The sequence below is a fragment of the Cornus florida genome, unplaced genomic scaffold (assembly GCF_030987335.1).
Source record: "Cornus florida cultivar Cherokee Brave unplaced genomic scaffold, ASM3098733v1 CherokeeBrave_3.0.0_Hap2_Chr07, whole genome shotgun sequence".
In the NCBI taxonomy this organism is placed as follows: domain Eukaryota; kingdom Viridiplantae; phylum Streptophyta; class Magnoliopsida; order Cornales; family Cornaceae; genus Cornus; species Cornus florida.
Genome location: NW_026775577.1, coordinates 32,875,689 through 32,895,621, shown reverse-complemented (window position 1 = coordinate 32,895,621; position 19,933 = coordinate 32,875,689). Strand labels below are relative to the sequence as shown.

Genomic DNA, 19,933 nt, shown 5'->3' with positions numbered 1-19,933 from the left:
CTTTGCAAATAATTTTCTCAAATAAAAGGTAAAAGTAAAAAATCATAAGATAGGGTTTGTTTAATTCAATTTTCAAAAAAATATCTTTAAAGTTTTTTTTTTTTTTATCAAGATTTCAGAAAACAAAACTTGTCTCTATTTTTTTTTTTAATTAACTTTTCACAAAACATCTTTTAAAAAACTGAAACCACACAAACTTTCTTAAAGCTAAAAAACTGAAAACAATTGAATTAGGTCATGTTTTGCAACTGCTTTTGTTTCATATATATATATATATATATATATATATATTTTTTTTTGTTTTTTTATTTCAGATGGTGTAATGTAAGCAAGAAAAAAACTCTTAAATGACATTTTTAACTACTTTTTTTTTTTTTTTTTTTTTTTTTTTTTTTTTTCCTTTCAATAATCTAATAACAAATTTTACTTTATTGAACATGTTTCCAATCACTATTGAACATACACCATAACGATAAATAAATAAATAAATAAAAAGTTATTGTTTGTTTCAAAAAACAGAAATGTAAAATATTTTTTATTCGCAAACAGACCCTTAGTTATGGGCTATTAGAGCCACTAAAAGCAATTTATATGGACCAACTATCATTTTGTCAATTTATTGTAATAAAAAATAAACTTGTTTCAAACAATTGAATTTGTTTTTAACGGTTACAATTGACACCATGAAGATTGAGTTAAAGTCAATTATAGCAATTATGTGATTCCATGGAAACGATGAGAAGGGTTTGATACCATTGTAGAATTTCAGAACAAGGTGGCGGAAATGAGGAGCTTGGAAAGACTATAGAGGGCCCATCGGACGGTGAAGATGATGCCTTGGCCGTTTGGGCGGCTATGAAATTAGAGCGAGAAATTTGGGATAATGACACTATTTGACTTGGTGTTGCCATGGTGGTATGGACCAGGCGTGGACCAGGTGATAAGGAGTAAGAACTGGATGGAAGCAATATGCATTAATGGAGATGGGCCTTTTATTTTTCTTATCTTTTTAAAAGAATTAACACTGGCAAAATGTAATAGGATCGACAAAATGAATATAATAATAATAATAAATAACAAAATTTTAACAATCGGACGTTTTGATAATTTTGAACCAATATTAATCATACATTATCGGTGTGGCTTTTGCACCAAGAGCAGGGTAACTTAATGATATATCTCTTTTATCTTCTAAAGTAGAGTGAATGGTGAGAGTCAAATTAGGAAGCATAGACGCTCCACCTAGAGGTGTCGTGGTGGTGTGGAACATGGTCCTGACACGCGAATATGGTCCGGACCCGTGTCGGATAAGACTAGAAAGTACGTTAATTTTATTTTTAGAAGAAGTCTGAGTAATTTCTCAAAATATAAAGGAGATCTTTGTAACTATGACAAATTATATAGGAGGTCCGTGAAATTTACCAAAAAAAAGAAAAAGAAAAATTGCCGTGTCTATGATCCAAATACATCTACCTTTAAATACAAAATTATGAATGTGTTTGGATCTTTGTGCATAATGAAAATAAATAAATAAAAAAACCTATAATAATAACTCATCATAACTTTTTTACTTTCCCTTTTTTTTTTTTTTTTTCCTTTAGTTTGGTTAGCGTGAACTAAGTTTGGTTAACTTGAAAAGAAATTTTTTTAGGAAAGTACTATTCCCGTTGAAATATTTCCTCCAAAATATACTAATATTGTATAATTATATTTTGATTCCCTATTATGCCTTTATTAATTGTTTATACATTTATCTCTTTTTTCATCAATATATTAACATTTTGTTATTAAGTTACAACTTTATGATTTTTAAAATTAGAACTCTTCTCCACACTCACAAAAGACGTGAGCTAAAAAAAAAAAACCTAAACAATTACCAAATTTGTATTTGGACATATATATATATATATATATATATATATATATTTATAACCCAATTGTATATATATTTTTACACTATGTATATTATTTGTATTAAATTAGTAAGGATGGTTTTAGTATATAAAATCATTTTCTTTTTACTTTCCTACCATCTAAATTAATGAAACAATATTTTTTTCACAATTTTGTTTAAAAAAATTCATGCTAACTAAATACATAATAGAAATTAAATTTTTTTTTTTCTTTATTTCATTTTTTTTTCCTTTCATTTTCTATCATCAATTTTTGGCTAATCAAACAAACTCTTAGAATAAGTGTGTCACAACTCACAATACACGCATCATTTATACTAAGAATATAATTAATAACTTTTTTTTTTAATATTTTTTTTTTTTCTCACGTATACCGCTCCATAATATACTTATCATTTAAATCAAGAGTGCCATTTAAAAGTGAGAACTAAATAGTTATCTCCTGAATCACCGCACTTTTAAACTCCCACTTTATATAACTCCTGTCAGGACATGCCAAATAGGTAGGGGAAAAAAAACACTCATATAATTGAATTAACTCGATAATGCTATCTAGAAATATCCGATGCACATGTGGTTGCCAATCGTCTTTGTCTCTCCAAAAACGCAGAGTACCAACAAAGTCCACGTTCATCCACTACAACCACCCACATTCACACACACAAACAAACACACACGCACAACACAATAAGAAATGGGCATAGTCGAAGAAGCTCACAACGTGAAGGTGTTGGGCTCCGGCAACCAGACGGTGATTCTGGCCCATGGGTTCGGCACCGACCAGTCGGTGTGGAAGCACCTCGTCCCCCACCTCGTCGACGACCACCGCGTCGTCGTCTTCGACAACATGGGCGCCGGAACCACCAACCCCGAGTACTTCGACTTCGACCGCTACTCCTCCCTCCAAGGCTACGCCTATGACATTCTCGCCCTCCTCGAAGAGCTCCAGGTCGATTCCTGCATTTTCGTCGGCCACTCCGTCTCCGCCCTCATTGGCGCCATCGCCTCCATCACCCGCCCCGATCTCTTCACCAAGATCATCATGCTCGGTGCTTCTCCCAGGTTCGATCTCACCACTTCACTATCAATTTACAAAATCTTAAATTCCAATCCAAATCCAATTTCAATTTCAATTTCAACAATTTAGTCTTTCACAGACACTTGTCAATAATGTTGATTAAATTAAATACAGTATTTTCAAATTCAACGTCAACTGTTATTTGAAAGCAATTTATTTGTTTAAAAATTATCATTTAATTTTCAAACTATTTTCTGAATCACAGTCTAATCAACGGACTTTTTAAATTATAGAATTATCAATAAATTTTCAAACCATTTTATCTCTTTGAAAATTATCAAGAAATTAAATAACTCAAGCACAGTTTCTTTTTGAACATGGCACAAATCTCTTGTTCATAATAAAATTGAAAAAAACATGTACTAACAAACAAATTTCATCATTTGATTTGATTTGATTTGATGGTTTTAGGTATTTGAATGACGTTGATTACTACGGAGGATTTGAGCAAGAAGATCTGAACCAGCTCTTCGAAGCAATGCGATCGAATTACAAGGCGTGGTGTTCGGGATTCGCGCCGCTGGCGGTGGGCGGCGACATGGACTCGGTGGCGGTGCAGGAGTTCAGCCGGACATTGTTCAATATGAGACCGGACATAGCCCTCAGCGTGGCCCAAACCATCTTCCAGAGCGACCTGAGACACTTGCTGTGCCACGTGACAGTCCCGTGCCACATCATACAGAGCATGAAGGACTTGGCCGTGCCGGTGGTGGTTTCCGAGTACCTCCACCAGATGCTAGGCGGCGAGTCGGTGGTGGAGGTCATGTCGACGGACGGTCACCTGCCGCAGTTGAGCTCGCCGGACGTGGTGGTTCCGGTGCTGTTGAAGCACATCCGGTTTGATATTGAGGTTTGATGAGAGAGATTGTTTGGTTTGGGGAATTATTAAATGTAAATGTGATTTGGGAATTGTTAATTATAGAGTATTACTCTATGTAGTTTAGGAGTGTTTGGAAAAGTGGTTAAGTTATGGATCAATAAGAATAACGGAAAGGTGGTCTCAACTTTGTCTTGTGTGGAGTTTCGTGCGGCCTTTGCTTTGATTGTGCTCTGCCCACCATGGTAAATGACAAAAGGAATCAATGCCAACTCGCTCTTTCTATAGAGTCCAAGTTAAGTATCAATTTTTTTATTTTTATTTTCATTTTTAACAATAAACTTTTATTTTTGACAAAATCAGTCCAATCATTGAGGGGAATAAGATAAAAGGGAAATTATTGGGTACTTCTCTATCACATTGTTTCATCATGGAAATTATTGGGTACTTCTCTATCACATTGTTTCATCGTGTCAATCTAATATGTCATGTCATCCATTTTTTTAAAAAATAAAATTAACACATTCAATTGCATGAAAATTTGTCACGTGTTATAAACGTGGGCTCCACTTCATAAGTGTAAGTGTAAATGTAAATCGGAGAAATAAGTGAGGCGGTGGAAGAAATATGTTTGTCCATTGATGTGTGTACGTGCCATTAGTCCATTGATGTATTTACATGCCATTGACTTAGTGATGATGTATATGTAATACAATTGACTGCTGTATTAGTGGGCGACTTTTGACTATATAAATGTAATTGAGGACTTTGTAAATTGGATATTTCAGCTTATGAATAAATAAAGTTTTCTCTCTTCTCTTTTTTCGTATATATATATATATATATATATATTTATATTTATAATACGTTATTAACACGAGTTCTAACTATCTAAAATTTGAAAAAGAAATTTTATTTCCCTCTTCCTATCTTAATTATATATATCAATCTTGTGATATTAGTTTTGATAAATTGTTGGGTTTGCTTGCTTTACTGAAAATTTATTTATTTATTTATTATTATTCATTAATTAATTTGTCCACTTAAAGTGATATATGTGCTCACAATATGGTCGGTTTTACCGTTTTTATTATTTAATGGTCGATTTTACCGCCTTTATTATTTAATGATTTATGGTCAATTTTATCGCATTTATTATTTAATAGTCGGTTTTACTGCCTTTATTATTTAATAGTCAGTTTAACTTCTTTATTATTTAATGATCGATTTTACCGCATTTATTATTTAATGATTTAATGGCCGGTTTTATCGTCTTTATTACTTAAATTATAATAGTTCATATTATCTTGTTGTTTCATTTAATGCCACATTATTATTAAGATATACGCTTATTTTTATACTATGTTAAAATTGTGTTCTTATATTGTTATTACATCTAGTTATTCTGAAAATATCAAACTTGACAAAGCTGAAATTTGTAGCCCTGGACATTTTCTGCAAAAATTATTTATCTCGGATTCTGGATGCTTAGATTCATGTAGATGCCATGGGTCTTAGAATCACAATTCAAGAAGAAAATGATGCATCGTTATAAGATAAGGCAAATGTTATGATTTTCCTTTGTCGCCATATTAGTGAGGAGTTAAAAACTGAATACCTCACTGAAAGAGATCTACTAAATTTGGAAATTTTTTTGAAAGAAAGATATGTTCATCAGAAAACAGTTATCCTCCTAAAAGCTCGAGTTGATTGGCAGCAACTGCGGTTGCAAGATTTCAAAACTGTGGCTGAATACAACTCTGCTCTATTTAAAATTAGCTCTACACTGAAATTATGTGGTGATAATTGATGAGCGCTGAATATTGCATATTCGAGTCCCTAAATATACGTATGTTAAGACCTAAAGTGATACTTTTATCCATTGTTAGACTAATTTCTGTATATTTCGTGTTTTTAGGTGTTTTTCCAAAGAAATTGTTAAAACTGGGCTTTTATGATAAAAAGAATGATAATGAAGTTTACCGCATCGTTGCCAGTCATTCAAAGCAAGCTGAGAGTTTAAATGGTGAAGCTTGGAGGAATTCAGAATCTGAAGCTCGAGCCTCAGGCTTGATGCTCGAGCCTTGTACCTTCAAGCCCGAGCCTGAATAAAGGGTGCTCGAGCCTGACCATAGGGTGCTCGAGCCTTGACCCTTAAGCTCAAGCACAAGGCGCCAGAATTTGAAGGAATTGATTTCCAAGCTCCCAGACCTCGTGCCTCAACTTAAGGATCAAGCACCATCCATTAATGCTCAAGCATGGTACCTAGTGCTCGAGCCCATGAAGCTTGGATCGAGCAATGTTAAAAGATTTCAAACCCAAAAATATTCTAAGTGTTGAAGGAAAAGATGCTTCGGAAAAGAGTTGAAGAAATTTGGCTAAGTATCAAAGTAAAGCTCGAGCCCAACACCTTGGGATTGAGCACCATGAAGAGATGATCGAGCACCATCAATAAAAAGACGTTCTAGAAAATTTTGCTCCTAGAGCTCAAGCCTCAGCTTTGAGGCTCGAGCACGAATGAAAGGATCGAGCATCAACACTTCAGGCTCGAGCATGGCCGAAAACTCTGAACCCACTTTAGTATTTTGGCCATAAATTTTGACTCAGAACTCCAAATTGAGAAAACTTAGCAGTTTTGGAAAGAAGACTCGAAGCTTAACGTTTTTGTCTCTAATAGCCATCTCTAAATTCGCACTCTAAATAGGTCAAAATCACATTGCAAAGTCAGATAAAGTTGCTGGCAGGTGATGCTCGAGCTTGAACCCAAATGCTCGAGCACTAACACCTAATGCTCGAGCCTGGGACTCTGAAGCTCGAGCCTGGATATCCTGAAAGTCGTAAATATATGCGAGAATTACCAAAAATCATATTTCTTTGTTTCCTTATGGGCCAGATTACCCTAGAAGACCTAAAAGCCCGTCTAACCCTTACTAGAAGTTAATTCTTCTATAAAATGAGGCACAAGGCCATCATATCAGGTAATCCGTTCTCTAATCCGTTGTCTTATATCTCTTTCTCACGGCGGCTTTTAGGGTTCTGAAGAAGAAGATTCAAAAGGAGTTTTAGCAGTCTATGGCGATGAAGACCACAACAACACAAATGATATCTTGCGTCGTCATGAGTAGTTAATTCCTCTCTTAGGGCATTGATGTAGCCCGAATCTGAATACTATGGTTTGATTGTTCTATTCTTTGGGAATTTAATATATTACATATTTTGATTGCATGATTATGGACAATTGCTTAATTCAATTGGTGTTTTAATTTTTAAATAGTTTTTGAATGATTAATACCTTGTCTTAGATTTAATTATTCTTAAATTATATTCAACCCATTCTTATTGGATGATATCTAGCGGAGCCCTGTCGAGCATAAGAATGGAGATCATCCAATGGTGTTCAAACATTTTTCATTAATGAATGTTTTCATAATCTATGCCTAGGGAAGACAAGTTATATTGCAAAATTAGTTAAAAGTAGGTAGGTAGATAACTCGTGCCAACCGAAGATAGGTTATTATTAATTGAAATTCATGAAACATCTTTCTTTAAATTTGAATTAAACAAATGTTATTGATTTTAATTCCACATTATACATAATTATTGAAATCCCAAGGTTAAACAGTTGACCATAGTATGAAGTTCGTGGTGAAATCAATCCTTAAGTATTTCTTCTCTTGATCTCAATCCTTTTAATTCGTTTATTTTATTTTATGTTATTGAATTGCAACACAACACACACAATCAAATCTTCTTTCTAAATTAAAATAGTATTAATTGAAGACTCGATAAACCACCTCAATCAAGGTTAAACAGTTGACCATAGTATGAGGTTCATGGTGAAATCAATTCCTAAGTATTTCTTCTCTTGATCACAATCCTTTTAATTCGTTTATTTTATTTTATGTTATTGAATTGCAACACAACACACACAATCAAATCTTCTTTCTAAATTAAAATAGTATTAATTGAAGACTCGATAAATCACCACAATCCTTGAGGTTCGATACCCTCAACATAGCCCTATCCTACAAGGATTCGTTTTATTGCGAGTGGTTAATTTATTATTGACACACATCAATAATATCACTGATGAGCTCTTGTTGGAAAAAAACTTACACCACATTTCACACATCTAATATGCTTTTACAGCAATAATATCGAGAGCACAGATTTGAAAAATATTCAGAGCTAATATTATGTTTACTTGTGACTGAGCAAAATATTGAGCTTTTGTTAAGAAACCACTAGTCCCGTCTAATTGGATCGACACCGATCCCTGAAACATACATTGCCTCGCTTCGTGGACGTGGGCGTGGTAGTGAATATGGCCGTGGTGGTCGAAATGACAATGAATATAGTCATGGTAATCGAAATGGTCATAATGGCGAATATGGTTGTGGAAAAAATCATTCTTACTGCCGTGAAGATTATCATACCTCAAATTCTAACAATTAGAGATTCACACCATATCCCTAGAAAAAGGGATTATAATGAAAAGGGGAAAGGTATGGTCCAAATTTCAAAGACATATACAAATATTTGTTATCAGTGTGGCATGACGGGCACTGGAAAAGTATTTATCGTACACCTAAACACTTGACTGATCTATATCAAGCTTCACTGAAGGAAAAAGGGGATAAAGATAGAATTGAATTTCACTGATTTAAATGAGCTAGTGGATATCACAAATCTGGACATGTCAGATTTCTTTGAGGATAGTGATGGAAAAATTAACCGCTTGATTGGTGATGAAAATATCCACACCAATTAAATTATACTTTCTTTTATCATATCATCATTTGTCTGTATTTTTTTTGTTATTTGTTTTTATTGTTGTACTTGTACTAAAGTTTCTTTAGTTACATTTGAATTAAAAGTTTCTTTTGTTATCATTGTATTAAAGTTTCTATTGTCATAATAAAATCTAAATATGAACTTTGTATGATATATATAGGTATGGATCTATCAAATGCATTAGTTAATGGCGATGATAAATGCCTTGTAGACAGTGGAACGACACACACAATTCTTCGAGATAAAAAATATTTTTCCACTTAACATTGACTGAGGCTAGTGTTAGTATAATTTTAGGTCCCACAAGTTTGATTGAAAGCTCCAAAAAAGCTTATATTTTTTTACTACGTGGGACAATAATACACATTGATAATGTCTTATATTATATTAGATCTTGAAGAAATTTATTGAGCTTTAAGGACTTACGCCAAAATGGGTATCATATTGAGATCACAAATGAAGGAAATATGTAATATCTCTGCATTACTTCTAAAAAGCATGTACTTGAAAAACTTTCTATTTTCTCTTCGGGGTTATACTATACAACCATCAGGATAGTTGAGTTAAATGTTGTGATACACCAAAAATCTTGTGAGTCAAAACTTTTTGTGTTTTGACACGATTGACTTGGTCACCCGAGGACTATAATGATGCGTCGAATTATTGAAAATTCACATGGGCACCCACTAAAGGATCAAAAAATCCTTCTACCAAATAATCATCTATATACTGCCTGCTCATAAGGCAAGTTAATTATTAGACCGTTCCCTTCAAAAGTTATAGTTGAATCTTACACTTTTTTTACAATGAATTCACGGGGATATATGTGGGCCAATTTATCCACCCTGCGGACCATTTCGTTATTTTATGGTCTTAATTGATGCCTCAACATAGTGGTCACATGTTTGTTTGCTTTCTACTTGTAATGTTGCATTTGCTAGACTCTTTACTCAAATTATCAAATTACGGGCACACTTTTCCGATTATCCAATTATGACAATCCGTCTTGATAATGCCGTTGAATTTTCTTCTCAAGCTTTTGATGATTATTGCATGTCAGTTGGAATTAATGTTGAATATCCTATTGCACACACTCATACTCAAAATGGTTTGGCAGGATGTTTTATTAAAAGACTTCAGTTAATTGGTCGACCTTTATTTATGCAAACAAAATTACCTGTTTCTGCTTGGGAACATCCTATATTACATGTTGAATCATTAGTTTGCATACGACCAACTGTTTATCATAAATTTTCACAATTACAACTTATGTTTGGACAATAACTAAATATCTCTCACATACAAGATATTTGGTTGTGCTGTATATGTTTCTATTGCACCACCACAATGCACTAAAATGGGTCCTCAACGTAGACTTGGAATATATATTGGTTTTGATTCTCCTTCTATCATTAGATATCTTGAACCTCTGACAGGCATGTATTTAAAGCACGATTTGCCAACTGTCATTTTGATGAGACAGTTTTCCAGCCATTGGGGGGTCTGAAGGGCATAATGAGATATTTTGGAATGTCTCAACGTTATCTCATCTTGATCATTGCACAAATTAATGTGAAAAAGAAGTTCAGAACATTATTCATTTACAAAATGTTACAAATCAATTACCTGATGCATTTATTTATACAAAGAAAGTAATAAAATCACATATATCAACTGCAAATGTTCCAGCAAAAATTGATGTCCCTATAGAATAATCTATTAATGTTGCAGCAAATACATCTATAATACACCCGAAACATGAAAACCAGTTAGTGCAAAAGATGTTGTTCCTTGTAAGAGAAAAACACAAAGAAAAGTTGGTGCTCCTAAAAAGACCACAAAAAGAACAATATAAATTATTGATAAATCTGGAGTTATAGTGTTGATGAGGCCCAGATACCTAAAACTAATGAAATAATAAGCCTTAATGAGGCAAAGACAATAAATGATGATAATGTAACCCTTGATGAGGCACATGCCCTTGATGAGGCAATGGTACCTCAAAATGATGAGATCTCACTAAATTATGAAATAAGATGGAATATAAATGAAATTATTGTTGACAAAATATTCACATATTCCGTTGCTGTTGATATTGAAAATGAGGATTCAAAACCTCGAAACGTCGAAGAATGTCAACAAAGAAATGATTGGACGAAATGGAGAGTAACAATATAGGTAGAGCTAAGTTTATTTGCTAAACGAGAAGTATTTGGACCACTCTTCCGAACTGGTGGGTCGGTATATCTACCAATAATAATCAACCCTTGCAATAACACAAATTATTGTAAAATAGGGCTATCATAGGGGCAAGTCGAACCACAAGGACTACAAGTTTATGACAACCAAGGTCTTTAAAATCACTTTGTTTGATAAAAGAGGTGTAGGGTTTTTGGTTTGTTTGTCACTTAGAACTAGGAAGATGAAAATTGCATAAAACAATAAATGGAATGAATTTAAGATGAGAAGAAATTATGTAGAGAGGGCTAAGGAAGTGAATCTACCTCCAACCATATAAACATGCTAGCTTGTGATTAACTTGGGAAATAACTTAGGTATATAAAAATGATATGTAGTAATACAAGATTGCTACATTATCTTCAAGAAGTTCATAAAATCAAGAATTAAGTATAATCCATCAAAGTTTCATATGCTTGAACTACCTAAACTAGAGTGTAGCTATGACATGCTCACTAAGCTAGGGACTATCAAACTCCTCAATAATTATGGTAAAAGCACATGAAGTCAAAAACCAAGAATAATCCATCAAAGGGAGGCCCTAAGCTATGGACTATCAAACTTCTCATACAACATGCCATTAAACACCATTTCATAATCTTAATTATCTCCATTCTCACTATGAAGATGCAAGCCATATAATCATGAGAAAATATAATCTAAGACAAGATAATAGATTCAACATAATCATTCATAGAAATTAAGATCCATTACAACATGTGTAGAGCTCTAGAATATGAAACTACCATATACATGATTCATTCCCCAAATTAAAAAGAAAACTACAGCATGCTTTCAAATAGAGGCTTAATCACCTCCCTAGAAAGGGAGTTAGTTACCCATGGAAGCAAGGAAGGAAGAGGATGAGGAGATCTTCCCCTCCATTTTCGCAGCTCCTAGCCAAAATACACACAAATCCTCAAGAACATAATATTTCTCTTTCTAAAAAACCTTACAATGTTTTATGATCCTTATACAATGCTTCAAGCCTTCTAATAAGCAAAAATATCCTCCCAACCACTTTAAACTCGTGGTTCAAAAATCCTAAGAGAGTGCACACCTATCCCTTAAATCAAGGGGATAACATTGGGTGAAACAATGCAGCCCATAACCTGTTGTTTGCAACTTGGTGGGCGCCCGCAGCGGATGGCGGGCGCCCATGAGTTGTCTAGGCTGGCATCCACGCGCTGGCAATAGGGCATTTGGGGCTACTGTTGGCAACAGGCGGGCGCCCGTGGGCACTGGCGGGGGACCCGCAAAATTTGAAACCTGCTGGAATGAATTTTTTTTATTCCTTGGAATTAAATGCCTTGATCATGAACTGGCGGGCGCCCGCAGGATTTGTGCATGAGGCTGGCGGGCGCCCGCAATGCTCGTGGGCTTAAAAACACTTCTCTTAATTTGACCTTTGGCTCGGCCCAATGACGCTATCTTTTTTCTTAGCACTTTGCAGAGAGTGCCATGAGTTCAATGGCACATATTAGCTTGGCAAAACTGTAGAGCTCCGGCCCGACATGCTTTGATCTTTAAGAACTCACCAAAATGTCATTTTTATTCCTTTTTGGGGAACAAACTGATGAGCGCTGAAAAGTACACATTTAACCCCTTAAGCTTGAGTATTATAGGACCTTTATCTATCTTATTTACCCGTTTTAGTACTTATTTGTGTTTTTGTCTATTTCAGGTCAATAATGTTAAAATGGGCTAAAAATGAGTTCTTAAGACCTTTTTGGAGTCAAACTAAGTCTTAGCGATGATCCAAAGCAAAAAGAGACTGATTTGGAGCAAAAAGAAGCTGATACTGAAAAGCTGAAAAGTTGGATCGATCGAACTTTTAGTTGGATCGATCAGATAAGTTGGATCGATCATAAAAGTTGGATCGATCGAAAAATAAGTTGGATCGATCGAAAAAGTTGGATCGATCGAAAATAAGTTGGATCGATCGAACTGGATATGCTGGCAGCAAGCTGTCACTTTTTCCGTGCGCGCCCAAAAAGTTCACCTACCAAAAAGTTACGGGATTAGATATTTTTGGGCATATATTCTAGACTTAGTGACTAAGAAAAGGACCTTTTATATAAAGGGAAGCAACCCATTTGTAAAAGAGGATTCTTTAGGCTTTTTATCATTTTTATTTTCTACATTGTAATTTTTATTTTCTCTCTTTAAAAAAGTTAGAGATTAGGGTTAGAAGAAAAGAGAGAAGTGGAGGCACATCTCAAGAACACATCTCTAAATCTACTATCTCTCCATCTCTAGTGCTTAAAAGAAGAAGAAGAAGAAGAAGAAGAAGAAGAAGATGGAGCCATGTTTGGAGCTTGATTCCATGACTACATCCACCTCCTCCATGATTGACTAGATCTACACTTAGGGCTTGGATGAGCCCTAAGTCTTGTGTAATCTCAACCCTTGTATTTCTATTTTTGGGGATTTATATATATATTGTTGTGATTAGTGTTCTAGCCTTGTGAATTTCATGAATCTTGGTATATTTCTATGATTTCCATGGTCTAATTCTTCCTATTAATTCTCTAGTTTATTTACATGTCTATGTGTGATTAAATTAGGAATTATGTCTCACATGATTCATATGGGTTAATTCTTCCATTGATTCTCTATTTTAATTACATGTTGTCTTATGTGTGATTATTTGGGGAATTGATCTCTACACTAGTTTTTCTATATTAATTGCATGTCTATGTGTGGTTAATTGAAAATCTAGTGATGGCTAGACATTAGTGCTTAATGGAATGCTCTTGTTATGTCTCTTGATGGTTCATACTTATTCCTTGATGGATTGTGCCTCTCCCTTAATTTATTTTCATGCTAGTAGTGTAGTTGTAGTGTAGTGTTAGATGGGGGAGACAATTCATGCTTGTTCTTTGATGTTCCATGTTTTTTAATGCAAGAAGCATATGCTCTAATATTGTGGTGTAATGGAATTTTGAGCTTAATGAAGGATTAATGACTTGTTATGACATATTGTATCTTTCACATGTGTTTAGACAATATATTCCTCTCCCAATAGATATATTGTGGCCTCTCACATGATATTTAGACAATACATGTTTAACTAAGTCATCCTTGTGAATTATTTGGACTATGAGCTTAATGAAAGGTTTAATGACTTGATTTGATATTTTGTTCTCTTCACATGTTGTCTAGACAATATATTCCTCTTCCAATAGATATATTGTAGCCTTTCACATGTTGTTTAGACATTATACACTTGTTGAGTCACCTTTGCTAGTCGAACCAATTTTGTTCACAACAATGTATTCCCCATTAATGGAAAGCAAGTGGTTAATTACATGAGCTTAGTGGTGATTCCAACACCCTAAGTCCTCTCTTCTCATCTCTTAAATCCCTATCTCTACTTAGTTTTATTTTTATTGCATTTTAATTAATTCTTTTCTAGAAGTAATCAACCAACCCAACTCTCTTTTGCAATCATTTGGTACGCTAGAGTCGAAGTTGAAATTCCAACACGTATAATCCCTTAGGACAATCCCTACTCACTTTTGCTACGTTAGTAGTGGTGTTGGTAGTGGTTTTTATAAATTTAAATTTGACATAAAAGGCTTTTCTTGAACCACACATTCACTACATTTAGTTTGGCGTATTGGAACGGCCGTCGTCAGATTTTGGCGCCGTTGCCGGGGATTAACGGTTTTGTTGGAATTAAACTAGACAATAGTGTTCATTAGATTGCTTCTATTTTTATTTTATTTTCCATTGTATATTCTTTTCTCTTGATTCTCATTATTATTTGTTCAATTAGGTACTTGACTACAAGAAAGGCGAACTTTGGAACTTAAAGCAATCATTAGAGCTTAAAAGCTAAATTTGGAGTTGAAGTGCTAAAGGACCGTTGTGAGCAATTCTTGGAACTTTTGTATTTTAATTGTTTCACTTCTTTGTATGCTTGCGATAGCCCTTGTTGAGGCTCATTTTATTGCTAAATTTTTGTCCAAGCATAGGCCCTTGTTGAGGCCAATTTTTTCTTACATTTAGGTTTTAATTGTGAATGGAGGAATTATTTGATCCAAGTTTGGGGGGGAATTACATCCCTTCACCTTATGCCCCTCCATCACATTTTAATCCTTATGAGATTGAGTCCAATTCATTTCATGCATCATCTTATTATGGACTTGATCACTCATTTAATCCTTCTTATGACTATTGCCCTCCACTACCATTTTATGATGAATCAATTCCACCACCTTCTAAGTACTCACCCGGATTTGAAGAAAAAGTGTTAGCTTTACTTGATGTGCATATTTCACACACTTCACTTATTAATTCTCATTCTCAAACTTTAGCCAACTTAGAAGCTCAAGTTGAGCAAATTGCAAGTACTCTTTCTCATCAAGAGGAGGAGGAAGAGGCAAATGAAAAAATGGCAAGAACTTCAATGTATATAGATGAGGATGATGAGAGTGAGGAGAATGAAACAAGTGAGTATAGTTTAAGTTAAGCCTTTTTTGTCAAATTTAATTAAATTTATAAAAACCACTACTATTACTACTAATGTAGAAATAGTGAGTATAGATCGTCCCAAGGGATTTGCAAGGTACTACGGAATCGAAATTAGATTAGTAGGTCGAAAGATCAAAGAGGAGTTTAGTGATCGGTTGGTCAATTAAACATCAACCTTCGCAATAGCACGAATCATTGTAAAATAGGGTTATTGGTCGGGTAAGTCGAACCACTGGGACTGCGCTAGTCTTACGGCAACCTTAGTGTCTAGAATCTTTCTAGAATGATGAGGGGGTGTTCATAAAGGTTTTGTTTGTTGTCACTTAAATTAGGAATTCAAAGTGCATAAAACACTAATTTGCAAGGAATTTAGGATGAAATAGAACAATAGAGAAGAGACTAGGGAAGAGACTCCACAACCATCAATAAACATGCTAGGATATGATTTACTTAGGGGAATAACATATATGTATAACCATAGGATGCAACAACACAAATTATTACATTCCCTTCAAAAAATTTATGAAATCAATAGGTAAGAATAACCTATCAAAGTATTGCATGTTTTGGTTACCTAAACTAGGTTGTAACCTTAGACATACTCACTAAACATAGAGTTATCAAGCCCTTAATCACATAGTAGAAGCACATGACATAGAATCCAAGAATAATCTATCAAAGGAAGATCCTAATCAATAGATTATCAAATCTCCTAAATATCATGCCATTAACAACACTTCCATAAACTCCATTCCATTGTCACTATGAAAATGTAGCAATATAATCATAGGAGAAAAACCATCTAAGACAAGATATTTAACTCAAGATGATTATGTATAGGTATTGAAATTCATTACATCAAATGAAGAGCTCTAGTTCATGGAAGGATTACATACATATATTAACCCCCAAATATAAATCAAAACAAAGCAAAGCTTACAAAATGGAGCTTCATCACCTCCCTAGAGGAGGTTTAGTTACCCATGGTGGCCCTAGATGAAGGAAGAAGCAAGGCTTTCCCCTCCATTTTCGAGCTTCCTCCTTGAAGCTTCAAGAACTCCTCCTCTTTGCTCTCTTCTCTCTCCTCTATCTTGCAAAAATTCAAGGATATGAAATGTGTGGCCTTTGGTTGCCTTTTGTCCTCCAACAAAACCCTCTCTCTCCTCCAAAAAAACATCCCCAACCACCTCATTAATAGGGAAATCCAAAGTTGGAAATTTTAGAGCACAAGTGGGCTGTCTCGTGGAGCAAACTGCCCAAATTTCGAGTGCTCGAAATAGGGCCTCGAGCACTCGAATTTAGTATAAAAAGCTCCATGCTTCACTTGCTCCGCCCAGACCTACTTTGATGAAATGGCCATAACTTTGCGGTCCAAACTCCGAATGATGAACCGTTTAAAGATTTGGAGAGCTGATTCAGAGCTTTAAAAACTTCATGTTTTGATGAAGACCCAAATCTTAAGTCTAGTTGGTCAAAAATGGGGAGAAAGGCAGTACTTCAGTGCTGCCAGGCAGTTCTGCGCACCTCTGGTAACAAGGCCATAACTCTCTGCTCCGAGCTCCGAATGATGAACCGTTTGAAGATTTAGAAAGCTAATTCAGAGTTCTAAATCTTTCATGTTATGATGGAAGTCCAGTTCTCGAGCTTTCTAAGTCAAAATGGCGAGCAAAGTCCTGACTCCACTGCTGATCTCGTGAAGCAATCTGCCCTAATTTCGAGCACTCGAAATAAGGCCTCGAGCACTCGAAAATTGGCCAGAATGCCTTATGCTTGGTTTGCTCCGCCCGGACCTACTTTGGTAAAACGGCCATAACTTTGCACTCTGAACTCCAAATGATGAACCGTTTGAAGATTTGGAAAGCTAATTCAGAGTTCTAAAAACTTCATGTTTTGGTGGAGATCCAATTCTCAAGGATGATTGGTCGAAATTGAAGAACAAGGCAGACTTTCATTGCTGCCAGGCAGTTTTGAGCACCTCTAATAAGAAGATCATAACTCTCTGCTCCGAACTCCGAATGACAAACTGCTTGAAGATTTGGAAAGCTGATTCAGAGCTCTAAATCTTTCATGTTATGATAGAAGTCCAGTTCTTGAGTTTGGTAGGTCAAAATGGTGAACAAAGTTCGGGCTTCACTGCTGCCAGAATTTCAGAATTGGCACCTTTGATGTTCAAAACTCCACAAAGCATCCTTCTTGCTTCTTTTTGGCCAATGGACCTGAAAATGTGCAAAAACATACAATTGGAGATAATCTATATAAAATACACAAATAAAGAATTTAACTAATGCAATTTAAGTTGCTTGAATATACAATATTCGGCGCTTATCATTTAGCTGGTTGAATTACACTATGATTCAATTAAAAACAATGCCAATTAAAAATAAGCTAAAGATTAAGGTATAGAAAATGATAGAGAAGACTTGGGGCATAAAGTTCACCGCTAAGCTTCACTTCACTAAACATATAACATTTGTCAATTTAGGGGGATTTTAAGTTATAAATCAAATGTGTGTGTGTCATTAACTGAAATACTAAGCATGGATGACCAAATAAACATAAATTGTCTAATCAATTTAGTGAGTAGTACAAGCTATCAAATCAAGCCTTTAACCATTCAACAAATCCACAATTAATACACACACTAAAATCTCGAGAAATATACTACTTGCACTCATAAGTATGGATCATCAAACAATAAGAATGAATTGTCCACCTATCTAGAAATTTAAAGTAACTACACTACAATTATGCTAATGACAAGGAAATTAAACTAAGGAAGTGGTACAATCCATCAAGAAATAAGCATAATCCATTAAATAAACCACAAGAGTAATCAATTAAGCACTATGCCTTGACCATCACTAGATTTTGTAGATACCTGTTTCTCGTCGGTCATGAAAAAGTTAAAAGGGGTATGGGAATATACCACTAAACAATATGAGGAATGCAGAAGGGTGGAAGAAGGGAGAGAAAACCAGTCCAGTGAGAAAATTTGAGCAATGGTAAGGAAGAAGCTGCCGTCAGTTCTCCTGTCCTTGCCTTCGTGTCCTTGCCTCCTTTTATAGCTCTAGGTTATTTCAGGTGATACGCTGTTGGGCCTCCAGTTTGGAAACGGATCAAGACCATGCCTTTCTCGGGTTATGTTACCTTAATCCTTACATTTTTGGGGCTGCTGCCAAGTGTACCATTCCTGTTAAATAATCCAAAAGTGGTAGGCTGTAAAGGCGGTTGTACTATTCCAGCTGTCTTTTGCTCTTATCCTCAAATTGGGTCTTGCCTTAGTGAGCAAGACATTACTAATCTTCCATCCTCCATTTCAAAATCCCTTCTGTATCCCATTGACCTTGAAGAGTCTTACCATAACCCTTCATTACTTTGGCATAAGGTAGATTCCCTCATTTGTGACTTCCAAGTCTTCCAATTGGCAAGCCAAGTAAGGTCATATCAAGGTTCATGGCTCGCCGATTGATAGTTTATGGTTAGGTCGGATCGAGGTTCAAAGCCCGTCGATCAACAGTTTACGGCCGGGTAGGATCGAGGTTCAAGGCCCGTCGATTGACAGTTTATAGCCGGGTCGGATCGAGGTTCAAGGCCCGTCGATCGATAGTTTGCGGCCGGGTTGGATAGAGGTTCAAGGTCTATCAATCGACAGTTTGTGGGCGGGTCGGATCGAGGTTCAAGGCCTGTCGATCGATAGTTTGCGGTCGGGTCAGATCAAGGTTCAAGGCCCATCGATCGACAGTTTGCGGCCGGGTCAGATCGAGGTTTAAGGCCAGTCGATCGACAGTTTGTGGCTGGGTCGAATCGAGGTTCAAGGTCCGTCGATCAACAGTTTGAGACTCGGTCGGATCGAGGTTCAAGGTCCATCGACCGACAGTTAGGCCAGGATCGGATCGAGGTTCAAGGTCCGTCGATCGACAATCTGAGTCTGAGCCCATCGACCGATAGTTGGGCCAAGGTTCGAGGTCCACTGGTCGATTATTGCTTCCTTTTGCTGAGATGGATTTTGTCAAGTGTTGGCTGCTTTTGTTTTCTTGCTCGAAGATGGTATTATGGTGGGGTCACCTTAACTTGATCCGTGGTGACGTGGCTGAACCACATCCATAGATTTATAATTCTAATACACATAGACATGCATCAAACTCATAAAATCTAGTGCAAGTACATGACCATTCATTCTAGCATACATAGACATATGTATAGAATTAAAAGATCAATTGGAAAAATTAATCCATACAAATCATGCAAAAACTGAAGATGTATATATAATCATAGTCAAAACATTATTTATAACATAAATCCCCAATAAATTATAAAATACTAAGTTTAGGAAGCAAACCTAGGGGCTATCTCTAGCCCCAAGAGAAGAATCTAACCACTCATGGTTGTTGTCATCCAAACCTCAATGACTTTCTTCAATGTAGGCATCATTTTCTTTCTCTTGTTTTTTCCAAAAACCCTAATCTATAGAAAGAAAAATAAATTTATATCTAAAGCTTGTCTTACAAAAAGTTCAACCACCTATACAAATTGGTTCAATTTAATTTAAATACAAGCCTCTTTAAGTAGGAAACAAGTAAGAAAATAGGCTTTTCATTGGTGCAATCTCGCAGC

General features: G+C 35.4%; 1 protein-coding gene across 1 annotated transcript; it reads left to right on the top strand.

The window, feature by feature from the left end:
- The first annotated feature begins 2,426 nt into the window (after positions 1-2,426).
- Positions 2,427-4,215, top strand: LOC132266959 (probable esterase KAI2). The gene is made up of 2 exons (XM_059767991.1): positions 2,427-2,975; positions 3,403-4,215. Exons 1-2 carry the CDS (start codon positions 2,608-2,610, stop codon positions 3,845-3,847), a joined length of 813 nt encoding a protein of 270 aa, XP_059623974.1. The 5' UTR covers positions 2,427-2,607; the 3' UTR covers positions 3,848-4,215.
- The last annotated feature ends 15,718 nt before the right edge of the window (positions 4,216-19,933 follow it).

Coding starts and splice junctions, on each gene's coding strand:
- LOC132266959 (XM_059767991.1), top strand. CDS start 2,608: ATGGGCATAGTCGAAGAAGCTCACAACGTGAAGGTGTTGGGCTCCGGC. Junction 2,976..3,402: donor ATGCTCGGTGCTTCTCCCAG/GTTCGATCTCAC, acceptor TGATGGTTTTAG/GTATTTGAATGACGTTGATT.